We start from the raw sequence: 27,247 nt of genomic DNA on the forward strand, positions 1-27,247 counted from the left end.
AAGTTCTATATATATTAACCAATTTAGAAACCTTGTTCATGAATCACTAAAACTTCACTAGAGACATCTATTGGTGAGATGTAAAGAAGCTTTTTACTAAGCAGAAACTCTTATATTAGTATGTGAGATCCGAATCCTGGATTATAATGCCTATGACGGTCGTAAGCCCCGTAAATGCCCAGGCTTCCATATTCTTCTTCATCTTTGATGAGATGTCAAAAAATAATATGAAAATAACTCCTGTAATTGGAGATAATCCAGATTTTGTGAACAAGTATTTGGACACACTCAAAATGTTGTAAATAAATTATCTGGTCAAATTATAAGCTTAATAATAAAAATGAAAATGGTATTTTCTGGCGTTTCTCATGTGTGTGATTATAATCCGGGATTCGGATCTCACATACTAATATAAGAGTTTCTGCTTAGTAAAAAGCTTCTTTACATCTCACCAATAGATGTCTCTAGTGAAGTTTTAGTGATTCATGAACAAGGTTTCTAAATTGGTTAATATATATAGAACTTCCAAGAATTTGAGTAGTGTGGTTGTCAATAATGGGTAGAATTGGTGAATGTTACACGTGTGTAAAGTGATCACTTAAACCAGCCTATGACGGTCGTAAGCCCCGTAAATGCCCAGGCTTCCATATTCTTCTTCATCTTTGATGAGATGTCAAAAAATAATATGTTAATATGGCAACTGTATGTACCCATACCTTTATGTAGAATGTAGTGTTATACACTACACAGTTTCTAAAGTATATCTTCATATTATCTGTGGCTTAACACACTTCGGACAAGTTCTGCTGACCGCTGGTGACGGGATTATATAATTATGCACATATAGTATAGTATAGACCTTTAAAAAAAAAAATTTGGTACGTAATATTCATATGAAAACATCAAATATGTTATTCCTTTTTTCTGACTTTGAAATGAGGCCGGCGCAGAAGGTAAAAATACCCTTCCCGTCCTTCAGCATCTATCGACTGAATGAGTAGAAATACCTTTCCCGTCTACGTACGGAAAATTATCTTAACACACTGGTGTGTGTTAAGATTAATTAATTTTTTGATTGTGTGGTATAATCAATAGGAGGCGTTGGTAGTCCTGATCCTGACATGATCTGGAAATAATCACTACGCTCCAGATGTGGGGTCATATGTTATATCGCTCACTCCTTTCAGGAACGTCATAAATCAAAAATCGTCAATTTTCAGTTGTGCATATTTTCAGAATGCCCAGAAAATGTACTATATCCAAGCAAAAGAGGTATATTTTTAACTTAATATTTACCCGCTACAAGGCAGAAAATGTTGTTTTTGAATTTTGAAAAAAGGTATTGTTTAATTATTTTTTAAAAATACAAAATATTTTTCAAATGGAGAAAAAACCTTCAGGTTTTACCTAAAAAGATTTGCACAGTAAAAAGTTCAATAAGTAGCTTGATATTTATTTTTAATACATTGTGTTATATTTTTATACTTTAAAAACGTTCTCCTGAAAAATTTAGTTTTTTGATTTATGACGTTCTTGAAAGGAGTGAGCGATATGGTATTATAGGGCACTGCATCGAATTGGTGTAGGTATCGTTAAAATAAAAGGAGTGAGCGATATGTTGTCCACATGTTGGCTATTGTTTCACAATACAGGATTATATGTATTATGCAATAATAATAAAACGAAAATATTTTGTTAATTTTTTATTTTGTTTTCATGATCTATATAAATATAAACATGATAAAACTTTGAATAATACAACCTAGCGACACTGCTAACTGAACAATAAATAGTGGACCACGTAACAATACAGAAATAATATATAACAGCTCGTAACAAGCGCACCCTCAACTCCCAAAGTGTTTATACAAACAAAACAATCATTTGTACTTTCTTCATTAAGCTTATTATGTACAGGACTATTCTGCAAAATATTCACAAACATACAATGTGTATTATACAAACAATAATTCTATCAGTACATAATCTAACGTAACATTTCTATACACACAAATGTATATTCACATACTAAGACTTTTATACTGGGGGGCCAGTACATCAATTAATCAAAAGTATATTAAGTTTTTTTATCATTTATATTGACTCTAGCATTGTCAAGTGGAATCAATCATACTAAAGCTATGACAAGTCATGTCTAGTACAACATTTACTTTAAGCTTTGCACTTTTTTGTTTAAGTTTTGCAGAAAAATAATGTATTATTTTAATGTAAAAAGAAGGTATTTTATTTTACTGTTGTACATATAGAAGTGAAAAGTGGGGCGACTGGAGGCGTTTGAGATGTGGTGCCACAGGCGCATGTTGGGGATTCATCGGTCAGAACATGTAGGGAACAACGAGGTATTAAGGAGGGTGGGGAGTCTAGATTAGTGTTCCGCAAACTTTTTATATTCAAGGTACACCTACCAAATTAAGAAATTTCAGAGGTGCAAATTTACCATATTATGGTAACATATGTTTAATGCGAAATCTGAGCCTACTTAACTGAGCACAGGCAATCAAAATTTGGAGCAATTGTGTTATTTTCACAAAACTAGACTTTTCCGCGGCACACCAACTAATCACCACGGTACACCAGTGTGCCGCAGCACACACTTTGCAGAAGAATAGTCTAGATCAGGCATGTCAAATTCGTGGCCCCCGGAGTATTTTTTGCGGCCCGCGGTTATATTTTTCATTTATTTTAATTCTTCATTGAAATCATTTCTTCATATGGGAACATATGATATTCTTTTACAAAATCATTAAGTTGGATCTACTGTACCTCATGTGACTCTTTTGATAGTAAATTATTCACTCAAAGTTAGATAAAAATGAAAATGAGATTTTTGAGTTATTTGATGTGGCCCGCCGGCGTACCCAAAATACCTTATGCGGCCCTTGGTGCCTTTTGAGTTTGAGACCTCTGGTCTAGATAGATGCTTAACCAAACAAGTAACACAGCAGCGAGCCAAATTAATAGGCAATATAATATAGGACACCCAGACCTGCTTCTTACGATGGCGGAGCGCATATGCGAAGGCACAAAAGCGAATGACTGCTTAAACTACAAGGACCTTTTTTTTTTTAAATGGGCCATAGCTGGTATGCTGAGTTGAAGATGGCTGGGGACTGACCATGAAAGATGCAAAGCAATCATCACACTGATTTTTTGTGAATAAATGTTTAGAATTTTAGCGTACTGTAATATGTATGTAAGTACTAATGAAATCAACCCAGAGTACTCATTTAATCCCGACTTCCCGGCAAAATAAAAGCGATTACGACAGTTTAGCTGATCGAATTTACGCGCAACGTGTTTATGCATCGATCCAAAGAAAGATGGACAAAAGCACAAATCAATCAAAGCCAATCATTGTTTTAAAACGCTGACGCTAAAATTCTGTGTAGTGCACAAGCGCCCTAAGGATCGCTCCAAATGATCTTTACTTAAATAGTGTAAATGATATTTTGCCAAGGGTCAATATGATTAATATTGCAGTTACCATGATTAAACATAAAATGTCAGATATTTATAAAACGGTAATAAAGTTTTCAATATGATGTTTAAAAAAGCCTAATGCCTAATTTACGAATTTCATTGTTTACAAATATGTAGATAATTTTAACAATATACATACAATGATTATAGTGAAGGATTTCAGAGATTTCATACTTATATGTGTGTTTGTATAACTTTTTTTACAGTAAAATTTTACATACAGTTTTACATAAATTGATACATAAAGGCAATATTTTAAAGTTTGGTATAAAATTTTCAAAAGTGATATTGTAGGATGAGTAGGTATAAATATAAAAAAAAATGTGCAACGATTCTGTTGTTACAATTTCCTACTGAATATTGTTGCTCGGTATATCATATTACATTACGAATTATAATGTTTCACAATATTACATAATTAAACTACATAATATAGATATTCTATTAATAATATTCTAAAAACAAAATATCACGTTTGAAATACTACACATTAAAATACAGTTTAAGAAAAGCACAATAATTACAAATTGTCTGCGACATTAAGCAAACTTTAATAAATTACTAGGAAACTGGCAATCAAACTATACGTTGCTAAAAGCGCAATAAGATTATTTACAAATAAGGTACTAAAGGCAGTAATATTGTATGTATCTCATGATTTAGTACATAAAAATTCACAACAATAATAATTAGCGATTTCTTAAGATAAATTAATATTACAAGCGATGGAAAGTATATTTGGGTATCTAGTTTGAGGATAATTAAATGCACGGGACTCTCGGCTTCAGTCGAGCCGTTCTTGAGATCTGCTGGAAGAGCGCGACGTCTTGCGGTGATCCAGGTACGCGGCCGGCGCCCAGCCTTCTCCCGCACCTCCTGTTCCAACAATAATTACATAGACTCAACAAATCATGCTTATATTTCCCAGCTGAAGACCTTTTACTGCTTTGCTTTAATATTAACCCTTTGCAAGTTTTTGGTATGTGCATACTATTGCATTGTACTTATTATGTTGAAAAGTAAAAACCAACATATTAAAAATGTTGAGTATGAAGACTTTATTTTCTAGTACGCCACAGCGGCGCCACTCAAGTAATACGGCAAACCGTGCATGCCACCTCTATGGCGGTACCTTAGTACAGATTTTTTTCTTTTAACTCTTAAGTTAACAGAAAAAAATCTATGCCTGCAGCAGAAAATAATTGGAATTTGTAAAAAAAAAAACTGTGACACTTTGTCTGTTGGGATCTGATTCACTCTAAATATGTAGACTGTAATTTTTATATATACAACTGTTTTCACATTATACGAGAAAAAATAACACCCCCATGTCTATTGACTCTAAAAACACAAAAAAATCCCAACAACTATTTAATTGTTGGATTTTTTGTCCTATTTCGGACTATTTAGTCCCACATTAGAAGTTAAGAATAGCTCACCTAAAAGCTTCACAAACCACCAGCCGGCACATCCGACCTTCAGCAGTTCCACTGGATCTCCCTCTCGGAGGGAGACTTCAGAAGGTCCCACGGCGCAATAGTCTGCCAGAGATATTAACACACTGCCGACTGCCTGTATAAACAAATAAATCGCATAAATATGATGAACTGCACCGGGTCAGTCATAACATAAATCCAGAAAAATGATTCAGATTCTCTAGAACAAATATGTTGTAAACATTCCTATTTTCATAGGTTCAAATACGTTAGTATGTTGTTTTATGTGAACATGCTATGCCAATGCATACATTTCATTAGTCAAGAAGAAAAATTTACTTTTAAATAATATTTGAAGTAGAGTTCCTGATTGTTTTTCTTATTTTATTCATGCTACAAATCTTAAAGCAGATGCATTTCATATTAAATTTGAACATTGATTAGAAGTTCCCCATTTACGTAAAATTACTTATAACATGCATATAAAACTTGGTTATTTCGAGATGAAAAAGAATTGATTTCCCATAAATTTGTATTTTGATAATCGCTGTTAATAATAGTGTTATCTTGATCGTTTACACATGAAGGAAAGGTGATCAGCCCTCTGCTTCGGGTACCAGTCCAGGGTAATATTGAATAAATATTACAGTGAAAAAATCACTTTTATTTATTTTACCCCCTTGGGAATCGAAGACCTCCAGAATGGTAACCGAGCGTGTTGACTATTACACTACGGAGGCGGACTGTATTGTACAGTTGAATTTAACAACAAACCAGGTCTATTTAGTTTCTAATTTTAAAGATAACAAGATTTACTAAAATGTGTTTTACTGGAATCTCCATTCATATTTTATGATGCAAAAGAAAAAGTAGAACCCAAATTCAATATTTACTGTGAAAAATAGATAAACAAATCTACAAGTCTTTAAAAAAATTAATGTTATCACAGTTAGTAACATTTATATATAAAAAAACCCCTTATATATACATAAAATTGTTGATAAACCATTTTGTACGTTAATGGTATTAACACAGATAATATACCTGATTTCAAGGTTTTAGGATAATACGTTTATGATGCAAAAATAAAGTCAACAAACAAGCAATTCCATCGTGTGATTGTATTTTTTTAATGATAATGCTGGTTCAAAATTTTTTAGATTTTTCCAATTGCCAACTGGTCGAAATATACCAACACCCAAAGGATTACATAAATGAATATAAATAAAGTCATGCAAGTGAAATTATTATAGCAATAATATAAATTATTACTAGGTATAGCTTTAATAACAATAAAATAAAATATGTTATTAAGACCACAAGAAGTTATTAAAGAAATACAGCACAAATAAAGATTTAGGAAAGTTTCCCATTAACGGACGTGAAAAACATTTGTTTTCCGTGGTCTTAAGAAAATATCTTACTTTAAAGTTTGACTGTTATTCCACGAAATTAATGCCAAATCAATTAGTAAGATTATATTATTGTATTGTATATAGAGTTTACACTCAATCAAGAAAGCAAGCACATTTAAAGAGAAAAAATTACATAACATGAAATAGATAGTTCTATTATGAAGTGTTAATAACGATGCACCAAACCTTTGAAAGCTTATAACAAATGTATTTCAATCCAAAGCATATTTATTAGTAGAGTAATCGAAGTAAGTGAACAAATAGGTTAGCACAGCATACATATATATACTCACAAGCAAAGATATACTAACATAATACACAATATGTATAGATGCTGATTAGGTATATGTTAGAAACGATAGAACACAACAAACAAAACAGAAATGAATGTAAAACTTACTGGTCGAATTGCGTTAAACTGACTGGCGAACAAACCAAGTAAAGTCTACCGGTTCTTTAGTGATATTATTATGCTTATGAGAGATATATGTACAATGTTGAATTGCTTGTGGTGGATGAATCGCTCAATACTGAGAGACGTAAAAAGTTGAAGAGCTTTGTGTTCCGCCAACAAAGAACTGAACCATTCTGTGAATTGTTCCCATTGCCTCCACCACCTGCTGGAAATAACCATTCTCAATACCTGATCCCACTTGCTCTTTCATTTTACAATTATTCCAAAAATGTTAAAAGCAAATATAAACTTACACTTATTTATAATTAACCATCCAAATAACTCGATAAACCAGCGTGTTTTAACCATTTTACTAAAGCAACACACTTGATCCTACGCCAAACCACGGCATACCACAACACAATATCCACATAATAATAATAAGCATGATGTTACATTCAATTTTGCTAAACCTGTTGCGCATCTCTTGATTATTATCGTAAGTGTGGGTTGTCAAAATTTGATATTTAACGAGGGTGAATCAAATATGACCTAGAATTAATCTATTACTTTTATTTATTGAAACAAGATACAAAAAAAGAAAATTACAATGCATTTTTCAATGCATTTTTCCAGCAAATTTAGAAGTTTTCTGATGCCGCCATAAAAAAGGGCTCTTTTTGAAAAAAGAGTCAATGAATCATCCACCTCCAAGTGCCTCCTTCATTGATCCAAACATATAATGATCACAGGAGAATGAGTATGGACTGCAGCATGGGTCTTCCAACAATATACACTAAATTTCTTATTCTTTGGAAAAAATGTATTTAAGAAATAAGGAGACTATTTAGAAAAATAATATGCACCTGCATTTTCATATTGTGTTTAGTAATAATATATGAAAAAATAATCTGGGTTACATTTTCACCTGGATTATTATTGCTTTATACATATATGTAAGAACTGGTTGAAAAACACCGGATTAATCTTATTAGTTGCTGATGCAGTTAGTATGCAGTAGTTCGTACTATAGCATTTTGTAGATTTCAGCATGTATTTATTGAATTTTCATATGGAATAAACATACATTATTGTGTGCATGTATACTACTTTTCGTCTATACCATTAGTGCATTGTTCCACAAAGTGCGTGCCGCGGCACACTGGTGTACCGTGGTGATTAGTTGGTGTGCCGCAGAAAAAAGTCTAGTTTTGTGAAAATAACGCAATTGCTCCAAGTTTTGATTGCCTGTGCTCAGTTAAGTAGGCTCACATTTCGTATTCAACATAATATGTTGAATATGTTACCATAATATGGTAAATATGCACCTCTGAAATTACTTAATTTGGTTGGTGTACCTTGAATAGAAAAAGTTTGCGGAACACTGCCATAGTAAATACGTAATATGCTATTTTCACCGATTTACATTGCTAAAAAATATTGAGAATTTAAATGGATCCTAATATGAAGTGTCAACTCAACAACTAGATTCACAATAACCTCCGTCTATTGACTAAATGTATAAAAGAAAATTAATAAAACTGGATGAATATAATGAAAATTGATTTTTTACAACTACAATTTGAAAAATTGATATAAATATCATGCAATAGAAGAAAAAAAATTGATTAATTCATAAATTCAATTTATAGAAATTTCGTATTTTTAATCTAAAACTCAGTGCCTCCTAGATGACAAATACATCACCAGACTGCAATAAAGAATTCTAAAATCTATGTTGTTGTTAATTAAGTCATTATAATTATAGAGTTTCCTCATTACTTGCAAAGTTACATTTCGGATAGTGACAATGGGTCTAGAAACTTATATAAAATTATGATTTTGGTGCAATATTGGCTATAGAAATCGAATTAAATTAGCTTCAATAGAAAACTTGAAAAACAGTTTAAGTAGGTACTGACAATGTCTAATAGATTATTGTCTCCGTTTCGTATTGAATATAGAAGGCACTAGCAAAAATCACAATAATTAGGATGCATGTATTTCGGCACTATTGATTCAATGTTTATTTACTAGCTTTAGCTGATGGAAAATAATTTTTACTATTTTAATATAATAATTTTTTACTTTGAATTTTATGAAAATGGTTGATACTCTAAGTAAAAAGTATGTATATACGAATGTATTAGATTATACGTACATATTATCATATACAAATACAAATTCTGCATATATATATATGACAATATAATGGATGATGAGGGAACATAATAAATATATAAGAGGAAATAATATTATTCTACTCTTATAATTAAGTTATATTCTGATTGTCATAGATAAGTTTACATATTACATATGCAAACTAATCATATTTAGGTTGTGATAAGTTTTTCATATGCAATATTTGACAGTGTTTGCTTCCGATTACTTAAAATTCAATTTAGTCCTTATCATAATCATAAATATTTAAAAAAAAATAACATTTTAAAATTACGGAGTAAATAGTAAATAAATTGGTTAGATGAAAAGATGTGTGATGACTTACCGGGGCGTGGTTCTCGTTGCCCGGCGCATCCTCGTCGTCGCTGTTGGAGCAGTCAGAGGACCAGCACGCCTCCTCCTGTGGCGTTGGGAGGGTCGCGGGGGGTGCGGCCTGTTCGCAGCTCATGGCCCGCGCAGGAATGGTGCCTCCCCCGCCCACCACGTGGCCCCCTGAGTCCCACGAACTGGCTGTCCGAAGAGATCTGGAATCCCAATATAGTGAAATTAGCCACAACTCCAAAAGTCAAATAAGAATATTGGATAATCAACACACCTCTAAAATTCCTACCTATGATTTATTTTTGTGTGTTTCACACATCGTTGGGCGTTGCATAGCGATACAAATGCAATAACTTGGAAAACTACAACATTTTCCTAATCAAAATCATATTCTTATTATAATGGCACCTGTGGAAGGCTGTGATATATTTATTGACATTAATAAAGCCTACCAAAGGTAGTTTTTTTCAGTTATTGAGTTAATATTGCTATTTGAATGATTACAATTGATCACTTAAATGCAAATAGGATGCAGAGATCTTGTCATATTGTGAATCAGGCAATCGCCAAGGATCTTCCTCAAAAGATATCTAGAGGAAGACCAAAGAATTCATGGATGCTGCAGAAAGAATACAGGATCAAACAAATTAAGTTCACATCACAAAGCGATGCATCAATTTTCATTGGTTGTCTGTGTCATATACTTGCACAGACAAACGTAGATCTTTTAACAACTTCATTTAATTTGAGTGGTAATTTAAACATACAAACTCGTCAAGTGTCACATTATAGAAACTATTGTATTGTTTTTAAATCTGAACATAACATAAAGTGACTAAAACACTGGGGAATGTTCGGTGTCACTGAGCTGTCAAACTCTGGTCAATCTCTCCCTTGTTTAGGTGGTCTTCCTGGGGATCTACTACCTCTTATGCTGCTGTCCGCTGCTATTCTCACCACCACCACCACCTTTCAACAAATCAAACTTACCACCATACCACATAAATTTATGGGTTTATAAGTAACCTGTGTTGGTTCTGATGATTCTGCGGGTGGTAATGCTGCTTGACCCTCTCCCCCTTGAGCTCCTCCAGCTGGTCGAGGAGCACCCGCTTGATCTGCGCCACCCACGCCTGCCGCGCCGTTGCTGTCACCGCGGTGAGCGTGTGCACCTCCGCGCGGCCCTGCAGCCACACCTCGAACCGGCGTGGGTCGCCTTTCACGGACTCCGTCAATCCAATTTGTGACATCTGGAATACGTATGAGTCAAACTTATATTAATTTGTATTTCAAAAAAAAATTATTTAGCAAAATGAGGTTTGAGTTCATACACAGTTACCTGCTACACATTTTTTTTTACATTTTAAAATGTTTTATTTCATATAGTTTTCTTTTTATAATTTAATTCAATTTTTTATAAATAAAATCTTTTTATAAATGAATTCATTTTATAGATATTTCTACTTTACAATCCGAACATTAATTACGCTGTTTTCTTCAATAAAGAGACTAAGCTCTTGTGCTTGGAGAGGGACTTACACTCAATATTTATTGTTTATGTTGGTGGGTGATTATTATTATGATTATTTTAAATCTTGTGTGTGCGTCGTTTCTTCTTCTTCGATTTACATGTATATAATTCATTTAATTTATTTTTCAGAAATTTAATGCCTTTAATATCTGTAGGAGAATTCAGACATATTTTACATTGTCCGAACAGCGCTATCAGAATTATCATTATCGAAGCAGCATAAAGCGGGGTCTATTTCCAGATATATAAACGACAGTGATACAGCAAAATAAAACAACTAGTAAAAATTAGTAAATAATGTCAAAACATACTAAAAATAATATGAAAATGAAGCGATTGGTCAAAATAAACATTTATTTATTCATATTGCATTTTAAACGACAAAATAGTACTGTTGTACATATATAAACTTATTAGGAATGAACACATCTTACAGATGACTGAAACGGTATACACTGACCGAATAAAATTAGAAAAACCCACAGCAAAAAAATGTATTTTTCGGTGCCTCAGTGAATCACTGAACTGTGCTATTAAAACAGGGTTATGGCAAAACAGCATAAATAGGGATGGTGTTAACACCACTTAAGCGGGATATTACTCTATGAACAAACCTGCAGATAATGTTTGAAGTGATATGTAGCTTTGTTGTGGCTAGTTTTGGATGCAGCCGGTTTGCAGAAGAGCATGGCTTTCTGGTAAAGGAAGACATGTCTCTGTCTCGCTCGTAACCGTAGCCTCATGTCTCTTTTACTCTCCGTCACAACTGAGAAGGAGCCCTGCATCAGGAGTTCCCCTTGCTGGCTCAAGTCAACCTGAAAAAGATCTTCGTAAATGACAATGGAAATGTCACTAGGCACTTGTATATATATATAGAAAAAAATTATCAACATAATAGAACGCAGATAACAATAGCCACACCTAAACGACAGAATTTGATAGATAACACGACACCACTCAATTCAAAGAGTACCACTTCACCGGCCGTCAAACTGCTGGGCGTGTTCTTAGATTCTGATCTCTCCCTTGACACTCAAATCAGCAAAACAACAAGTACATGTTTTTATCAGCTAAGGCAAATTAAAAGCATTAGCAAGAATCTGCCAGTTGATGCTGCCCGTCAATTAATAAATGTGTTTGTAATATCTAGAGTCGATTATTGTAACGGTATATACACGGGTCTACCAAACAATAAAATGACTCGACTGCAATCAGTGTTAAACGCAGCAGCGAGACTGTATTTTGGAATTTACTGCACTGGTTACGTTTTGCCAAAAGGGTTGAGTATAAACTCTGTCTACGCATGTATAAATCAATACACAATATGGCTCCAGAGTATCTAAAAGAGCTGTGTATTCCAGATGAATTGGTCGATAGGCGTCTCACGCTTCGATCAGCTTCAACAACTGCAATGGGCAAAGTGATCTTACCAGCTCGCAATCAGCGCACTAAATTTGGCGAACGTGCCTTTGCTGTTGCAGGGCCGATGGCGTGGAATGCTCTTCCACCAATGGTTAGAAATAGTGAGAGTGAGATGATCTTTAGAAAAAAACTAAAAACACATTTGTTTGCTAAATCATTTCCACCATAATATTTTCCCCAATTCATTCACAGTGAAGCGCCCTTGAGGTAGTATTTTACGAAAATGGCGCTATATAACTTATCCAAATTTATTATTATTAATAGCATATGTATGTATAAATAGTTTTGAATAGGTACTGAATATTAAAGATGGTAAAAGAAGGATGATAGTAGACTGAATACAGTCAAAATGCAATCCCTCAGTGCGGCAAAACGATGCATGATAAATGTTCGAATGGTAATATAAGGAAAGAATACGAAGCTGAGATAAGCATTATTGATGTGTTGAGATGGTTTTGGACATGTGAAACGTATGAGTATGTACAAAATGAGGAAAGAACGGTAAAACATTAATGCTTTAAATATTAAACATATTATAGAATTGAGTTATACTAATGTCTGTAATTGCAAATATAAGCACATCACATGTAAAAAAAGACAACATATAATGAGGTCAATATCAGGCGCTAATTTGAAATTAAGAATAATTAAAAATGATTTTACCACTGTCGGAAAACCTGTATTTAAGTAATACAATAAATCTGACATAATTATTAATGTGGGTATTATAAGTTAATGCCCAAGAATTATTGATACAAACCTGTTTTATAATTTGCAAAATGTGTTACCAAGATAATTATCTATTTATGACAGCAATTTATTTCCACAAATTCAATAGAGAGTAAATTTATGATTAAAAATATAAATAAAAACATTGAAACTGTGGGAGTTAAATGCACTAAATGTCTCATTTTGAGTGGTATGCATTTCTTCAAAAAAACAATTTACTGCACATTTTTCATATTTCTATAGATTTTTTTATGCTGACAAGGCTCATAATCAATCATAAACCAGTATATTACATAAAAAAATGCAACTTACGGGAAATCCTGTGATAGCAATCTGATGCATTGAATCGTTGACACATTTAAGAACAACGAGCATGCAGTCCAGTGCTTCTTGTAATCCTTTACTGATGGAACCACTCTCACTATACCTCAGCAAATCCTAAAAATAAAACGATTATAAATTGGGTTAAATCTATACCACATCTTTACACAGCTAGGCATCTACTAACAATGAAGACTGTCTACATACACAACTGTATACAATGAAAACTGTCCGCATACACAATTGAACCAAGATAACAAAAATATTTTTCACAAAAAAAATGAGTTTTTGTGGTATTTTCAGGCAGAAATTTATAGTATAACTGAAAAATCAGTATAGAAACAAAGGTGTTTTTGGTAAAGCGGCTAGAATTTGCATATTATGCGAGAATAAATTTTGTATTTTTCTTTCATATTTCTACTATTTGTACATATTCATCTGTGAATAAAGCAGTACTCAGTTAAAGTCCCAGACATGATTTTTTTATCCATAATTATTTCATATTATTGTAATTATATTCTGTTTATATATTCTGTTTATGGTCCCTGTATGCATTTCCCATGTGCCTATTTTTCATGGAACCACAAAAAATAACTAACCTATTCAACTTATAATATACATAATTAAAAAATTATAAAGTGAACTCGACATTAGAAGTTGAACATAAAAGAATTAGGAAAATAATCTCACCTTTAAAAGTAATTGATATTTGGTAATTCTTTGTACTGGTTTGAGTAAATATGCAGCTAAAGGAAGTTTGTGTCCGAGTTTCACTTGGCAAGCTTGAAGGAAAAGGTGAGTGTCCACGAGAGCAGCTCGGAGCCTTTCGGAACGGGGAATATTTTGGCAATAGTAACTGTAGAGCCGGAAAAATGTTTCTCTCTGTAAAAAAAATGTTCATGTGACGGGTAAACTGATCATTTAACAATGTAATAAATTATGTTATTATAATCCATTTGTAATTTAAAGATTACCTTTTGCACAAAGCATAATGCTACGAGTTCGGTAGTTGAAATGCAATTTTCTAGGTCTTTCAGGAAGACATCAGAATGGAAAGTAAATAATTCATGTAAGTTGCCAAAGAGTACATCCACTTTTCCCACGAGTCCGGGTGGCATTAATGGTAAGTTATCTGGATTATCTAGTTCTTCCTTGTAGCCCTAAAGAACAAAATTAATGATACATAATATTAGAAACAAAAAAGGGGTTTTCATTTTCAACATTCATAAGATTAGAATGGAACGGAGACACTTGATCTGATCACGCGATTCCATAATGAAAATTAATGTTTTAATTATGTAGTGTAGATAGATATTTTACAATATAATTAATTTAAAACTTTGTTGTAAAATCACTATAAATATTTTATTATACCTTAATTAAAATGTCTACCAGTTTCAAGGTTATATTTTAATTATAAAATGGAAAATCACAAAGTTATTGCTTCAAACATAAATTAAAGATATTTTACACTTTACTTTTATTTGGATTTTTTTTTAACTAATCGGTAACTAAGTTTTTTACAACATTCGTCATTAGAAATAAATCAGTGATTAGAAATAAAAGCTCAGAAGTAATGTTAAAGTTATGTACATTACATAGTTGAATTGTAAACATCCGCATGGATTTCCAGCCCTGAGGGAGCTTCGTATAATCAAATATCAAGATAAAGTTGCACGAAATTTATGCAAAGCCCTGTGCACCATTGGAAGTAGCCAAGGGTCAGAAAAAAAAGTACTATTCACATTTTATTTAGTCAATCACATGATGAAAATTCTCAAACATCATATTTTTATTAAAATAACATACAGAATTATCAGAAAGGCAACTCAGCGAGTCTGTCCACTCTTTCAATCTTCTATCATAGTCTGCGTAAAGGGCTTCAATATCATTATAAACGTCATCTTCCTCATGAATAATATCAGTGTCTTTCTTCTTCGATCGTTTGTTTAATTCCTTATAAATATTTGAACTTGAAAAACCATCCAATTTGGACTTTTTGGTTGTACCACATTGCTCGTTTCCTAACCTTGATCTTGCATCGTTTAAAACACTAGCGATTTTACACTTTTTAGATTGCACCCAATTTCTTCTGTTAGACATTGTAGAATGTAAACTTTTCACATACTCATTTGTATTATTGTTTAGTTTGCTCGACTTATTTAAATTTGGTAGAGTTGAATAACGATTTAGGACTGCGTCGTTCCAATTGCTCATATTTCTCGCGTAATCTTTAAACAAAGATGATCGGAAATCTGCAGTTTCTGCGTTTGGACGTTTTTTATTTTGCGTACAATTACAACTGCAACTAGGTAGGGGTATTTCGCTACCCCTTATTGAATTGTAGTTTCTCAAATTCGGCAACGAAGAACTTTTTGAATGATTGAAATCCGTATCTTTTAATTTAGTATGTTGTTTTGTAATTATTTTTGGATTGGAAGAAGTTTCTGAGACTCGAACAGTTTGTTTTTCGTGCAGGCTGTCATAACTCAAAGAAGACAAATTGTTTATCGGCGGACCATAAAGAACGTTGTCATTGCTATATCTATGGTACGTAGATTCGTTACTAAGAGCTTTGGTATGTCTGATAATATTTTCAGTTTTTGATTTGACATTTTTAGTGAAGTTTTTAATCTTGCTCCGTAATTTTCCATTTATTTTTTTGTTTCCGGCATAGTCGAAGAGTTTCACTTGGTTTGTATAGTCACTGAACAACGTGGAATCAGAGGAGGTTCTCTCTAACGGGTTATTCTGCAGAACCATTTTGCACCGCACATGACTCGGGAATATTTTGTCTTCACATGACTCGGGAACATTTTGTTGATACAGCCACGAGTGTGAAGATCTGACACTGAGGTAGTTTGAGCGTTTTTCGAGGTTGTATTTCCCGTACTTCATTTTTAAACAAATCGTTACAGATATGTGCTTTCACTGAGCATGTCAGAAATTAACTAGCCGAGGCACCTTCTCTGAAGGCTCTTGCTTCATGCTCAGCAGTTGTCGCAGTCTACTAACCGCAGAGATTACTAGGTGCATATCAAAATAGTTCAATAACACATCTTAACCTACGGAGAGCGCATGTGTCCCCGCAAACAAGGACAACTTCATACATTTTCAATTAAAAAGTGTGATGTCAAAAATATTATATTCTCAATATTATATTTAAAGCATTTACTTTGTGGTCAGTCATTTTTACTTATTTTTTTTTACAAAAATGTTAGTAATATTGTAGTTACTAACATTTTTGTAAAAAACTCACATGTAGAGTGGTTATATACTAATATTACTAACATTTTTGTAAAAAAATAAATAAGTAAAAATATTATGTTTAAAAAAAAAGGTGTATGAATTTGAGTAGTGTGGTTGTAAACTATGGGTTGAATGGAAAATATTAATTATATTTTTGACATTTCACCAACTTCTTCAAACCCTTATCCACACCCGATGGTGCCCGAAATTATGTACTAATGTTACTAACATTTTTGTAAAAAAAAAAAAGTTAAAAGTAAGAATGGGTAATGTTATGCGTGTATAGAGTGATCACTTAAACCGGCCTCTGACAGGTCGTAAGTTCTGTAAATACCCAGAATTATAATCAATATTTAATATGAATTTGAAATTCTTGATCATGCCAAGTTTTCCTCGGTCTACATTCGCCTCATTTATTTATTTTATTGTTTTTTCTCCACTCATTCGATTCACATGCCCAAATCATCTCAACACACCTTTCCTAATTTTATCGATAATGCTTATCTCAGCCTTGCATTTTTTCCTTATATCACAATTCGAACATCTATTATTCATCGTTTTGCCACACATTCATCTGAGAGATCTCATTTCGATTACATTTTGTCCATACATTAGACGACGTGTTTGTGAATAGGATAAAATTAACTCTAGGACGATACTTTTTTTTTTGGTAAATATATATTTTTTGAAATATACCTTTAGAATAGATCCGAGTTCGTGGACATACGCCCTTTCCGTCTGCAGCAGCTCGGAAAGAACGTGTCCCCTTTTCGCCTTCCGCGCCTCGATATCCTCTGTCGATGTTGTTGAACTCTCCGAGCTGGCAGATGTTTCCATCTAAAACAAAACACCAAAATGATCAGTCGAATTAACGCAACAACACACCAAATCGTAACATCATTAAAGAGTCACATTCAACTGCATAAACAATTCAATTCAACAACAAGCGGGAAAAAAGTAACGGCATTAAAAAGTTACATTCAACTTCATAAATTCAACAAAAAGCAAGAAAAAAGTAACGTCATTAAAAAGTTACATTCAACTGCATAAACAATTAAATTCAACAACACGCGGTGAAAAAAAGATTAAGAATAACTGACCGGTAATGTTATTTTTACAATGCCGCAACATATTAAGGTTTTAGAGCAGCAACAGTATTTATTCGATTCAAACGTGCGCGATATTAGATGCATATAAGACAATTAAATCGTAAATCGATCGGTAGCAGTTATAAAACATGCGAGAATCGCATCCGTAGTTTGTAAATACAAAATAACGATACGCAAAAACAATAATAAAACTTCAAACTCAAAAAAAATACGAGAAAATTTACCTTTTTATCTGTCAACGGAAACATTTTGAATAATCGACATCCACAGCGATACATGTCGTATAAAGGGTCGTTCATTATCATTGGTGGATCTATCTATCAAACGATGAAGTTTTCAGATATATATTTTTTAAATTTTCAAATCTTAAAGCACTTCCGAGCACTTGCCAACTGAATTACCAGGGGCGCATACACTACGCGGAGTCGCCGCGCCGTTGTCGCTACAAGCACCGAACACGAATAATAACAGTGCGCAGGGCTTCCTTGAATATCCTCGGCATGGGGCAAGGATCCCTTTGTAATGACAGCTGGGTGCATAAAAAATACTACGAACCCGCCAATACAGTCCACAGCGCACGAAACGGTGCTCGAGTTCCATTAATAGCAATACAACTTTGTAAAAAGGAACATTGAACTTCATAATTTATGTAGCGCATGTTTTATTGTTTGAAGTATCATCTTCAAACTTTTCATGCAATTACTTATTGGCTTTGATTTTTTTTTAATTTTTACTCGAACTTTATAATTGATGTGACACGTGTTTTAATGCTCGAAAGATCATCATCAAACTTTTCACACAATTCCGTATTAGTTTTGATTTTTTTTCTAAAAAATTCACTTAAATAAGATGAGGTACAACGTGTATTTTATGCATTAATAAATAAATTATGTATGTCAAACACTTGAAAGCGGTCAACACGTCAGGAGTCGAAATAATCGGCAGGTATGTATGGGGAGATGCATAAACGCGGAAGAGGCGAGGAACGTTTGTAAAGACGTTGGTTGGCGTTCTATTCTCTCAGCCTACCCCTGAGGGGAAGCGACGTGATGGTTAGTTAGTTAATACACACTTTACAACGTACCAATACAAATCTTAGGTGAGACCTTTTTAAATATAAAAGATAGACGTTTTCAAAGATAAGTAAAAAAGTCATTAAAAATGCTAGGGCTAAAAATGCAAATGCAGGTAATTTTTCAAAAATGTAGAAAAAAGTAAAGTGAAAACCTAAGCAAAAGCATTATTTGATGGGCACTTCCAAATTGTGTTTGGAAAAGCAAAATTTCTATTTTACAAAATTTAATTTATTTTACGTTCAAATTTATGAACACCTAATCAAATTCGGCGATCAGTTAGGCGAAAAATTTGATGATTTAAGATTTACTACCGATCAATTTATTTCAATTAAAATAACGTGACTTCATAAGTGAAGTAGGTATGTAAGCATTAACATCATAATGCTGAGATAATACGGAATAGTAATTTATAATAATTATTACGCTTGTAAGAAATTGTTAATAGTTCTTAAGCGTGTAGCAAGTACATGGGAGAATGTAACGTCAATTTAGATTCAAATTACACCGAAGCGTCGATTATCATGTCAAACATTGAAAATGGCGGAAGACGAGAGCAATCTGTAGGTATTCGTATGTAGTAACAAAAACAATGAGGAGAATACTATTATAGCATCTGAACATAGATGAAGAAAAAAATGGATTTTAGTTTCATGAAGTCTGGGTGTTTACAGGGCTTATATATTTAGGGCGCCTGTGATAGACTGGTTGAACTGATCATTTTATACGTTTGTAACATTCACCATTTTACCCATGATTGACAACCACGCTACTCAAATTTTTGGAACTCATACGTATAGCATGTGATTATCACGTCGCTTCATGTGTGAGTTCGCGGAAGTATCTATGGTTGATTTGAATAAGCTTTTTATATGGCAGAGACTTTTTATTATTTTTAAATGAATACAAGACCCTTCCCGAATTATACATACCAGGAGACGCTTGAAAACATGAAATTTTTTATGAAGCTCAATAATTTGACTAATTTCTTTATTCAAATTATTTTGTGTGTCCGAATCCTTGTTCACAAATCCTGGTTTCTCCACTTGTAAAAATGTAAAAAAAGCTCTTAATTGGAGAAACCCAGATTTGCGAATAAGGATTTAATACACAACCAATATGTTGAGAATACTATTACCATGGTAGTGTAGAGTTGAACTACACTCTTTGTCTTTCTTCATAATTTCCTATTAATTCGGGATTTTTTATTATTATAAGGATGATTCCTTTTCAGAATGGGTTGGTTGGTTTATTGGTACACACGGGTCTACCCCAGTTATATCCATCGTAATTGAACTTAAAAGTAAGTGTATACTTTAAAAAATGCCGTAAAATGTATTCATTGGTAGTAAATATGACCATAATATAAAATAATAATAATAATATAAGCTTTAGACTTAGACGTTCCAATGGATAAAATTACCAAGCCAAGGGTTGGGATTCCATACGAAAGTTAACGTATTATCTACGTAGGGTATATAACTTTATAATTACATACTTTTAGACTTTTATTTCTAATGATTTTGGCATTTTGAAATTGTTTGACGATCAGTGATGATAAAAAAATTAAACGAAATTAAAATATTTATGTTGGTCAGGTCGCAAGTCCTGTAAGTATCCAGGCTTCCATATTCGATTACTTAAACTTCATTTGTTTGCAAGATCAACAAAATTAAAGATCCAAAATCTCCCCTTCCCCAATTAAATCATAGCTATGAACCTTCGAGGTAGTATACCTGTATTACGAAAATGCCGCTGTATAAATTATCCAAAATATTAATAATTTTATTATTCCTATCCCTATAAACTTCTTTATTTGTGTTAAGATATCAATTAAATTTTCATGTAAAAAGCTCCTTAATAGAAGTGAAATACAGTATTTGTGAAAAAAAATTGGATACTCAAAATGTTATGTAATACATATACATAGTATCATATTGTCTTATTCTTTCCTGATTTTTTTTCTAATGCTAGGCCAGTTTTTACATCGAGTCAGTAACTGACTTCAAACGTAAGGCAAGTTAGTGTTGACTCGGTATTGCTATCGTATAAATTAATTTCACGTTAGTACAGCGCTGTGCTGACGTCTACATTCCTGATGTAAACGGTGCAAGTCAGTTCTTAGCGCCAGTACTGACGTCAGTAACTGACTCAGTGTAAACCCAGCTTTAATTAATCGCCAATCGAACGCAGAACTCACGCATTGTAGCCAAGCGTTCAAACCATTGTACTAAATAAGCGAGCAATACATGAAACGTATTTATGAAAACAACCAAAGCCAACTCAATTCGTTTAAGTTGTAAAACATTGTAATTAGGTAGGTACTTTCAAAGAACCGAGAACCAGCTGTTGCTCGAGTGACGGCAAAGGTCTGGAAATTAGGATTTACCGTAATCTTTTTTACAGGAACTTCCCGGTAAGTGCTGAGAAATTGTGTTTTCTAGGAAGAAGAGGTGAAAGCTTCAACTAAACGGTTGCGAGGGTATAAAATATATATTTTTTTTTATTATTTTTTAAATTTATTTATTGGAAAACCAACAAAATATTTAACAAAAATAACATAATATAATAAAATTTAAAAAATAACATTCCGATCAGAGGTTTTCACTTAAGTAATCTAAAAATTAAAATAAACTGTCAAGTACATATAAGTATAACTATACAATAAACTAACATTACATGTTTTTATCAAATAATAGAAATTTGCTTTATCAACTACTCAGAAAGACATCAACAATATTTCGTATTAAAAGAAACATTATTGATGTCTATTTCATTAATTTGTCCGCCTCCGTAGTGTAATGGTCAGCACGCTCGGCTACCGTTCTGGAGGTCTCGGGTTCGATTCCCAAGGGGGGTAAAATAAATATAAGTGATTTTTTCACTGTAATATTTATTCAATATTACCCTGGACTGGTACCTGAAGCGGAAGGCTGATCACCTTTCCTTCATGTGTAAACGATCAAGATAACACTGCGTTTATATGACGCAGTGCCCTATGCACCATTGGGTGCGGATAAGGGTTTTAAAAAAAAAAAAAAATCATTAAGCATTACATTGCACATATCGCAGGCTCGATTTAAAAATGAATTTTGGTAGGACTTGGTGTGCATTTTAGGGATTATAAATAAATGTTGGTTTCTTGAAATTTTAGTAAATATTGGGAGGCGTGCTTCGTCCTAAGCTTGAAAATGACGACCTTTATGATAAAGTAATCTTCGATTTATGTCCGCCTCCGTAGTGTAATGATCAGCACGCTCGGCTACACGAGGTCCCGGGTCCGATTCCCAGTGGAGAGGGAGGTCATATAAATAAGTAATTTTTTGTAATGCAGCCCAATTATCCTTACTAACACAATCCGACCTCAGAAATGATGCCTTCCGATCGGACTGCGACCGTCTGACCTGATAACTAGGTCATATACCTCGGTGGTGTAAAAAACATGTAAATCAATTAATATTCAGCAAAACACATCGCCCACAATAACCAGAATACAATATTGGATTTGGAAAACTACGAGTGGGGAGGAAACCCGTTAACTAATCATCGAATACAAATAACAAAAATAATTACGGTGTTAGGTACACCAAATACCGCGTGTGTGTATGTAATGTATCTGGAATGTATTTTTACTGGATAATTTTTCAATATATGACGTCATAAATAATTTTGCAAATGACACCTCCCAATCAACACCATGTCAAAAAAATAAAAATCTCTGCAAAAAATATTTATTTTCATTAATGGATTCAGCAGTCACTTTGTGGTAAAATCAATCCATTTTTAATTTAAGTTTTACTTAGTCATTACCATATTTCTAAAAATTTATTGTCACACGTGTTTTGATGCATTCCGCATCATTTTCAAACACCGTATGTGAATAACGAATACATGACATACATTTGCATACATTTGAATAACGCGGTCTAAAAAGCTTTCTCAAACCAACCATAGATGGCTTCCGTTAACTCAAACATTAAGCGTCATGAGATTTTTGATATATGTATGAGTTCCGAAAATGTCATTAGTATGGCTGTATCTAAAGAGATCTAATCATTCACCTGTGGGTACATTTTTGCGACATCACACGTCATTCAAATGAGATTTGTTTCACAGCAATGAGTCAATAGGGTTTAAGAAACTACTTAAACTTTGTTGAACCAGAGGGAAGTCATGTCTTGTCAACATTAGACCGAATTACATAAAGGTATTACACCATATAAGGTTTAAGCTAAAGGAATTACATATATTGTAATGTTCTCAACTAGGTCGTGACCTTCAATCGCATCAAAATGAGGTCAAGAGCCAATTTACTAACGCGGAACAGCATGCAAAAATAGTATCGTACGAGTTCAGTGTACATACACTCTTGCCCATACGCAACGCGGAACAATGATCTCACCCTAGTGTGAATGCGATACATTAACATAAATATGTTTATACATCAGTACTAAATAATTCATCATCCGTAAAATGGTGGGTAGTAGCACCAGTAATATTAGGTGGTTTATACAAGTATTGAGGAAAACAAAATACATATTTGATTTTGCCACAAATGATTCACGTACCAATGGCAGTATTTTTTGACATCTCCAACATCGATGAAGAAGAATATGGAATTCTGAGTATTTACAGGGTTTACAATCATCATATTATATTATTACCACGTTCTTTCATATGTGAGTTATCGGCAGCACCTATGGTTCAGTTGGAAAAGCTTTTTATTTGGCAGAGATCCTTATTTTAATAAGGGTCTATGGAGATAATAGCATAATAATATGGTAGGATAATAGTATCCTTATTTAAGGCCCAGTATTCGTAAAGTTGGAACTTAATTTTATCTAAATCCAGGTAACATTTTACGTAATTGTTTTTTCTTGAAACACCGATTTTGTGGAGAAAAAATAAGTTTTTCTTTGAAATAATTACATAGTTAAGAAAATAGTTATTAAAAGGTAGGTAGTTCGAAATAATTTTGTCCGCCTCCGTAGTGTAATGGTCAGCATGCTCGGCTACCGTTCTGGAGGTCCCGGGTTCGATTCCCAGGGGGGTTTAATAAATATAAGTGATTTTTTCAATATTACATTGGACTGGTACCTGAAGTGGAGGGCTGATCACCTTTCCTTCATGTGTAATCGATCGAGATAACACTGCGTTTATATGAAGCAGTGCCCTATGCACCATTGAGGTGCGGTAAGGGATTTATTAGTTCGCAATAAATATATTTTTCCATGTATATTCTAAAAAACAAAAAAAATAGCCAATGTACATTCTTTAAAAAAAATCGGTCGTGACATATGACCTCTCCGGTGGTCTCCGTTGGAATGAATTCGGCGTGTGCGAATATTCCCTTAAATAAGGGGAGTTAAAAATACATTGAAATGTATGCATGATTGTTCTCGAATTATTTCACATACTAGAAAACGCCTGAAAGTATGGTTCTCGACTTTTATGAAGCTTATAATTTGACCAGTTATTTTATTCACAACATTTTGGATCCTAGTTCACAAATCTGGGTTTCTCCACAAAGAGCTATTTCAAATTTTGGCATCCCAACATAGATGAAGAAGAATATCATTAATCTGTTTGAGGTTGGTTATATATTGCTTCATAGCATGAAACACCATATGTATGTACATGTTTCTGTACAAGAAGATCAATAAATGAATAAAAATGGATACGTTTTTAAAAAACTGTTTTGTTAAATAATCTTTAATTAAAATAATCGTAATTCATATAAAAACATTGTTATTTATGGCGCGAGAAAACAATGGTTATTTACAGTGTAAGATTTATTGTGTTAAATGATTGAATTAAATAACAATGCTCGTCATCTCGTATATGTACTAACATTACACAAAGAACATAATACGTCAAAGATTTACTTATGTTTATGTATTACAAAACAAAATAACCTACAAACGCTGGAATTGTTTATATTCTGAAAGTGTTATTGAATTAAAATCAATATTAATTACGCTTAATAACTTCGTAATGAGTGTCTAATAAAAAAACGGATTAAAAAACTAACGATGTCTAAATTGTGTGTTCCGTAAAAAAAATCTGACAACATTTTTAAAAATATTCTCAATATGTATATGTTGGAGATACACGTTATTTATGATTTATTTTTTCTATTTTATATGGCAGACACTCAGTGAAAGGATGTTTCTGCCAGTGTCAAGTCTTTTATTTACAAACAAAATAATTATAAATTACACGAATGCACACAATTTAGTAAATGTGACAATAGTTCCTTTTTCCTCACTGATATATGGTATATAGGGCACTGCACCGAATTGGTGTAGGTATCGTTAAAATAAAAAATGTAAGGTGATCAGTTCAGCGCTTCAAGTACTAGTCCAGATAAATATGTATTCAGATGGAAAAACAAACAATTTTAAACACCATTTTTTCAATATTTGGAGAATAAGAAAAATGAGATTTACAAAAACTCGAAAAATCATAATTTATTTTTAGATATTTTACTGAATACGGAAAAGTATTATTGGCCATATTTTTAATATAAATAATAAATTGGTCAATTTATACAGCGCCGTTTTCGTGAGAAATCCAGTGGCTGTACAATAAAAAGTAAAAGATAAATAAATTAGATGATTGTAGGGAGTAAGGAACGGCCTAATAATATTTGTAATGAAGTTTGCATACAAGGCCACATTTTCATAGGATTTGTGAATATGATATTTATTATAAGCAGCGTATAAGAAACAAGAACATGGGATGGCTGCAATTTTAAGAATATTATATTTGTCACAGACTTAAACAGGAGTGTTATTGAAACAAGGATAAATAAACCACATCCTTAGTTAGAATATCAGCGACTCATGCAAAAATTTAAAACGAGATAATATTTTCATATTACGAATATTTGATGATAATAAAAAATGAATAAATGTACTATAAATATGAATCATAGATTGTAACCAAATCTATAAAACAACAGACATGTGTTTGTATTTTTTAACCCGTAAGCTGCGGCTCGCATCTATTGTCGTTTTTTATAGAAGTACCGTTGACTGCGGATCGCATGCATAGTCGTTTTTCAACTTTACGTACTTATATCAACACCTATGGATAATTTTTTGCACTTAAATTTGGTTCGAGGCATGGATAAATTAGTTCTCTTTGATTTATTGTCATAAAATATCAAAATTATTTTAATTTAGTGTCAACTTTATCGTGAATACTTCCGGTCGGCTCGTGCTCCGCAGATACGACAGCCGCGTCTTCTATACAGCCGCCATACTTTAGGCCGCGAGTCCGTAAATGTTAATATTTTGTGTAAATACACCATAAAAACATAATAAGTAAAGTGAATTGTGTACTGTGAACATCTATGATGGATATCCGAAAGTTTCACCACAAAAAATAGGCAAAAATATGCTTTTTTGTCAAAAATATTGTAATGTAAAATAGTCCAGCACGGGACGGAAAGTTTGACACTCGAAATCGAGCAGCTTAGAGGTTAAATATGTTTATACAAAGACAGTCAAACAAATTTACGACGTGAATGTAGTACGAAATAGAAGCAGACGAAGACATAGGAAAACTTAGCATGATCAAGTATTTAAAATATTTGGGCGTGGTCGGGTCAGCAGTAAGAATGATCGGAGAGTATGTATGAGATGCAAGAATGTGGAAGAGGCAAAGATTGCAACGACAGAGTAGCGTGGCGTCCTTTTCTCCCTGCTTACCAATGCGAGGAAGCGGTGTGATGGTTTGTTAGTTAGTTGAAAGATGAGATGAGACAGTCCGAATGACAATAGTTATTTGAGGAAGACGGCCACAAGTAGTATATAAATACATATGATTAATGATTTTTCTCGTGACCCGACAGCCCAGACCAGAGATGAGTAACCTTTTTCCTGTAGTGTGTATCATTGGACCTGTATAAACTAACTAACCACTGCACCGTTTCCTCACAGGGAAGCTAGAGATTATAGAACGCCACACCACTATGTATTTGCAAATATCCTTCGCCTGTTCCACATTCGTGCATCTCCTCACACATGCCCGCCGATCATTCGGACTACATACCAATTGATCGTGCAGTTTTCTTCGATCCTGTTTTGCTTCTTTTTACATTCTCACACATTACATTTGTTTCATTTTCCTTACTCATTCGTTCCACATACCCAGACTATCGCAACACACCTTCTTAACTTTATAGGTAATGTGCATGTTAGACCTCGGCCTTTGCTCTATAATCCTTGGTGCATGTTGATCCTCATATCGACCTAAAACGCATGTGGTTATATTTTGTGTAGTTGCGCCGAAACCGGTAGACTAAATTCTCAGTGAGTGAATATATACTAAGATAACTAACAACAAAGTAAATTCTATAAATATTAATAATATTATAGATATTGCTCTCAGCTTTGCATTTTTCTTTATTTCACCATTCAAACATGTATGATACATCATTTTGCCGCATATTCGTCCGAGTGATTGAATAACCCTTGACGTCAAAAATGCAAGGGGTAATTTATTTCTTGGTTTGGTCTAAGTACAGCTCTTCTACAATAAAAAGAAAATAAAGTTTTT

General features: G+C 33.1%; 1 protein-coding gene across 3 annotated transcripts in view; it reads right to left on the reverse strand.

Moving 5' to 3' along the window:
- Positions 1–1,694: 1,694 nt before the first annotated feature.
- Positions 1,695–27,247, reverse strand: part of LOC148313815 (guanine nucleotide exchange factor DBS-like) — a 143,258-nt gene continuing 117,705 nt past the window's right edge. For all 3 annotated transcript variants that reach the window (XM_088256820.1, XM_088256827.1, XM_088256835.1), the window contains exons 12-20: positions 17,197–17,337; positions 14,226–14,411; positions 13,942–14,133; positions 13,243–13,368; positions 11,394–11,594; positions 10,275–10,498; positions 9,253–9,451; positions 4,941–5,073; positions 1,695–4,377 (exon numbers count right to left, since the gene is read on the reverse strand). In XM_088256820.1, coding sequence (XP_088112946.1) covers positions 4,286–4,377; positions 4,941–5,073; positions 9,253–9,451; positions 10,275–10,498; positions 11,394–11,594; positions 13,243–13,368; positions 13,942–14,133; positions 14,226–14,411; positions 17,197–17,337 — 1,494 coding nt within the window. In that variant the 3' untranslated portion in view covers positions 1,695–4,285. The remainder of the gene's footprint in view (positions 4,378–4,940; positions 5,074–9,252; positions 9,452–10,274; positions 10,499–11,393; positions 11,595–13,242; positions 13,369–13,941; positions 14,134–14,225; positions 14,412–17,196; positions 17,338–27,247) is intronic.

This window comes from Brachycentrus maculatus, unplaced genomic scaffold (assembly GCF_059751285.1).
Source record: "Brachycentrus maculatus isolate JH-2025_06_01 unplaced genomic scaffold, ASM5975128v1 h1tg000005l, whole genome shotgun sequence".
Taxonomy (NCBI): Eukaryota; Metazoa; Arthropoda; class Insecta; order Trichoptera; family Brachycentridae; genus Brachycentrus; species Brachycentrus maculatus.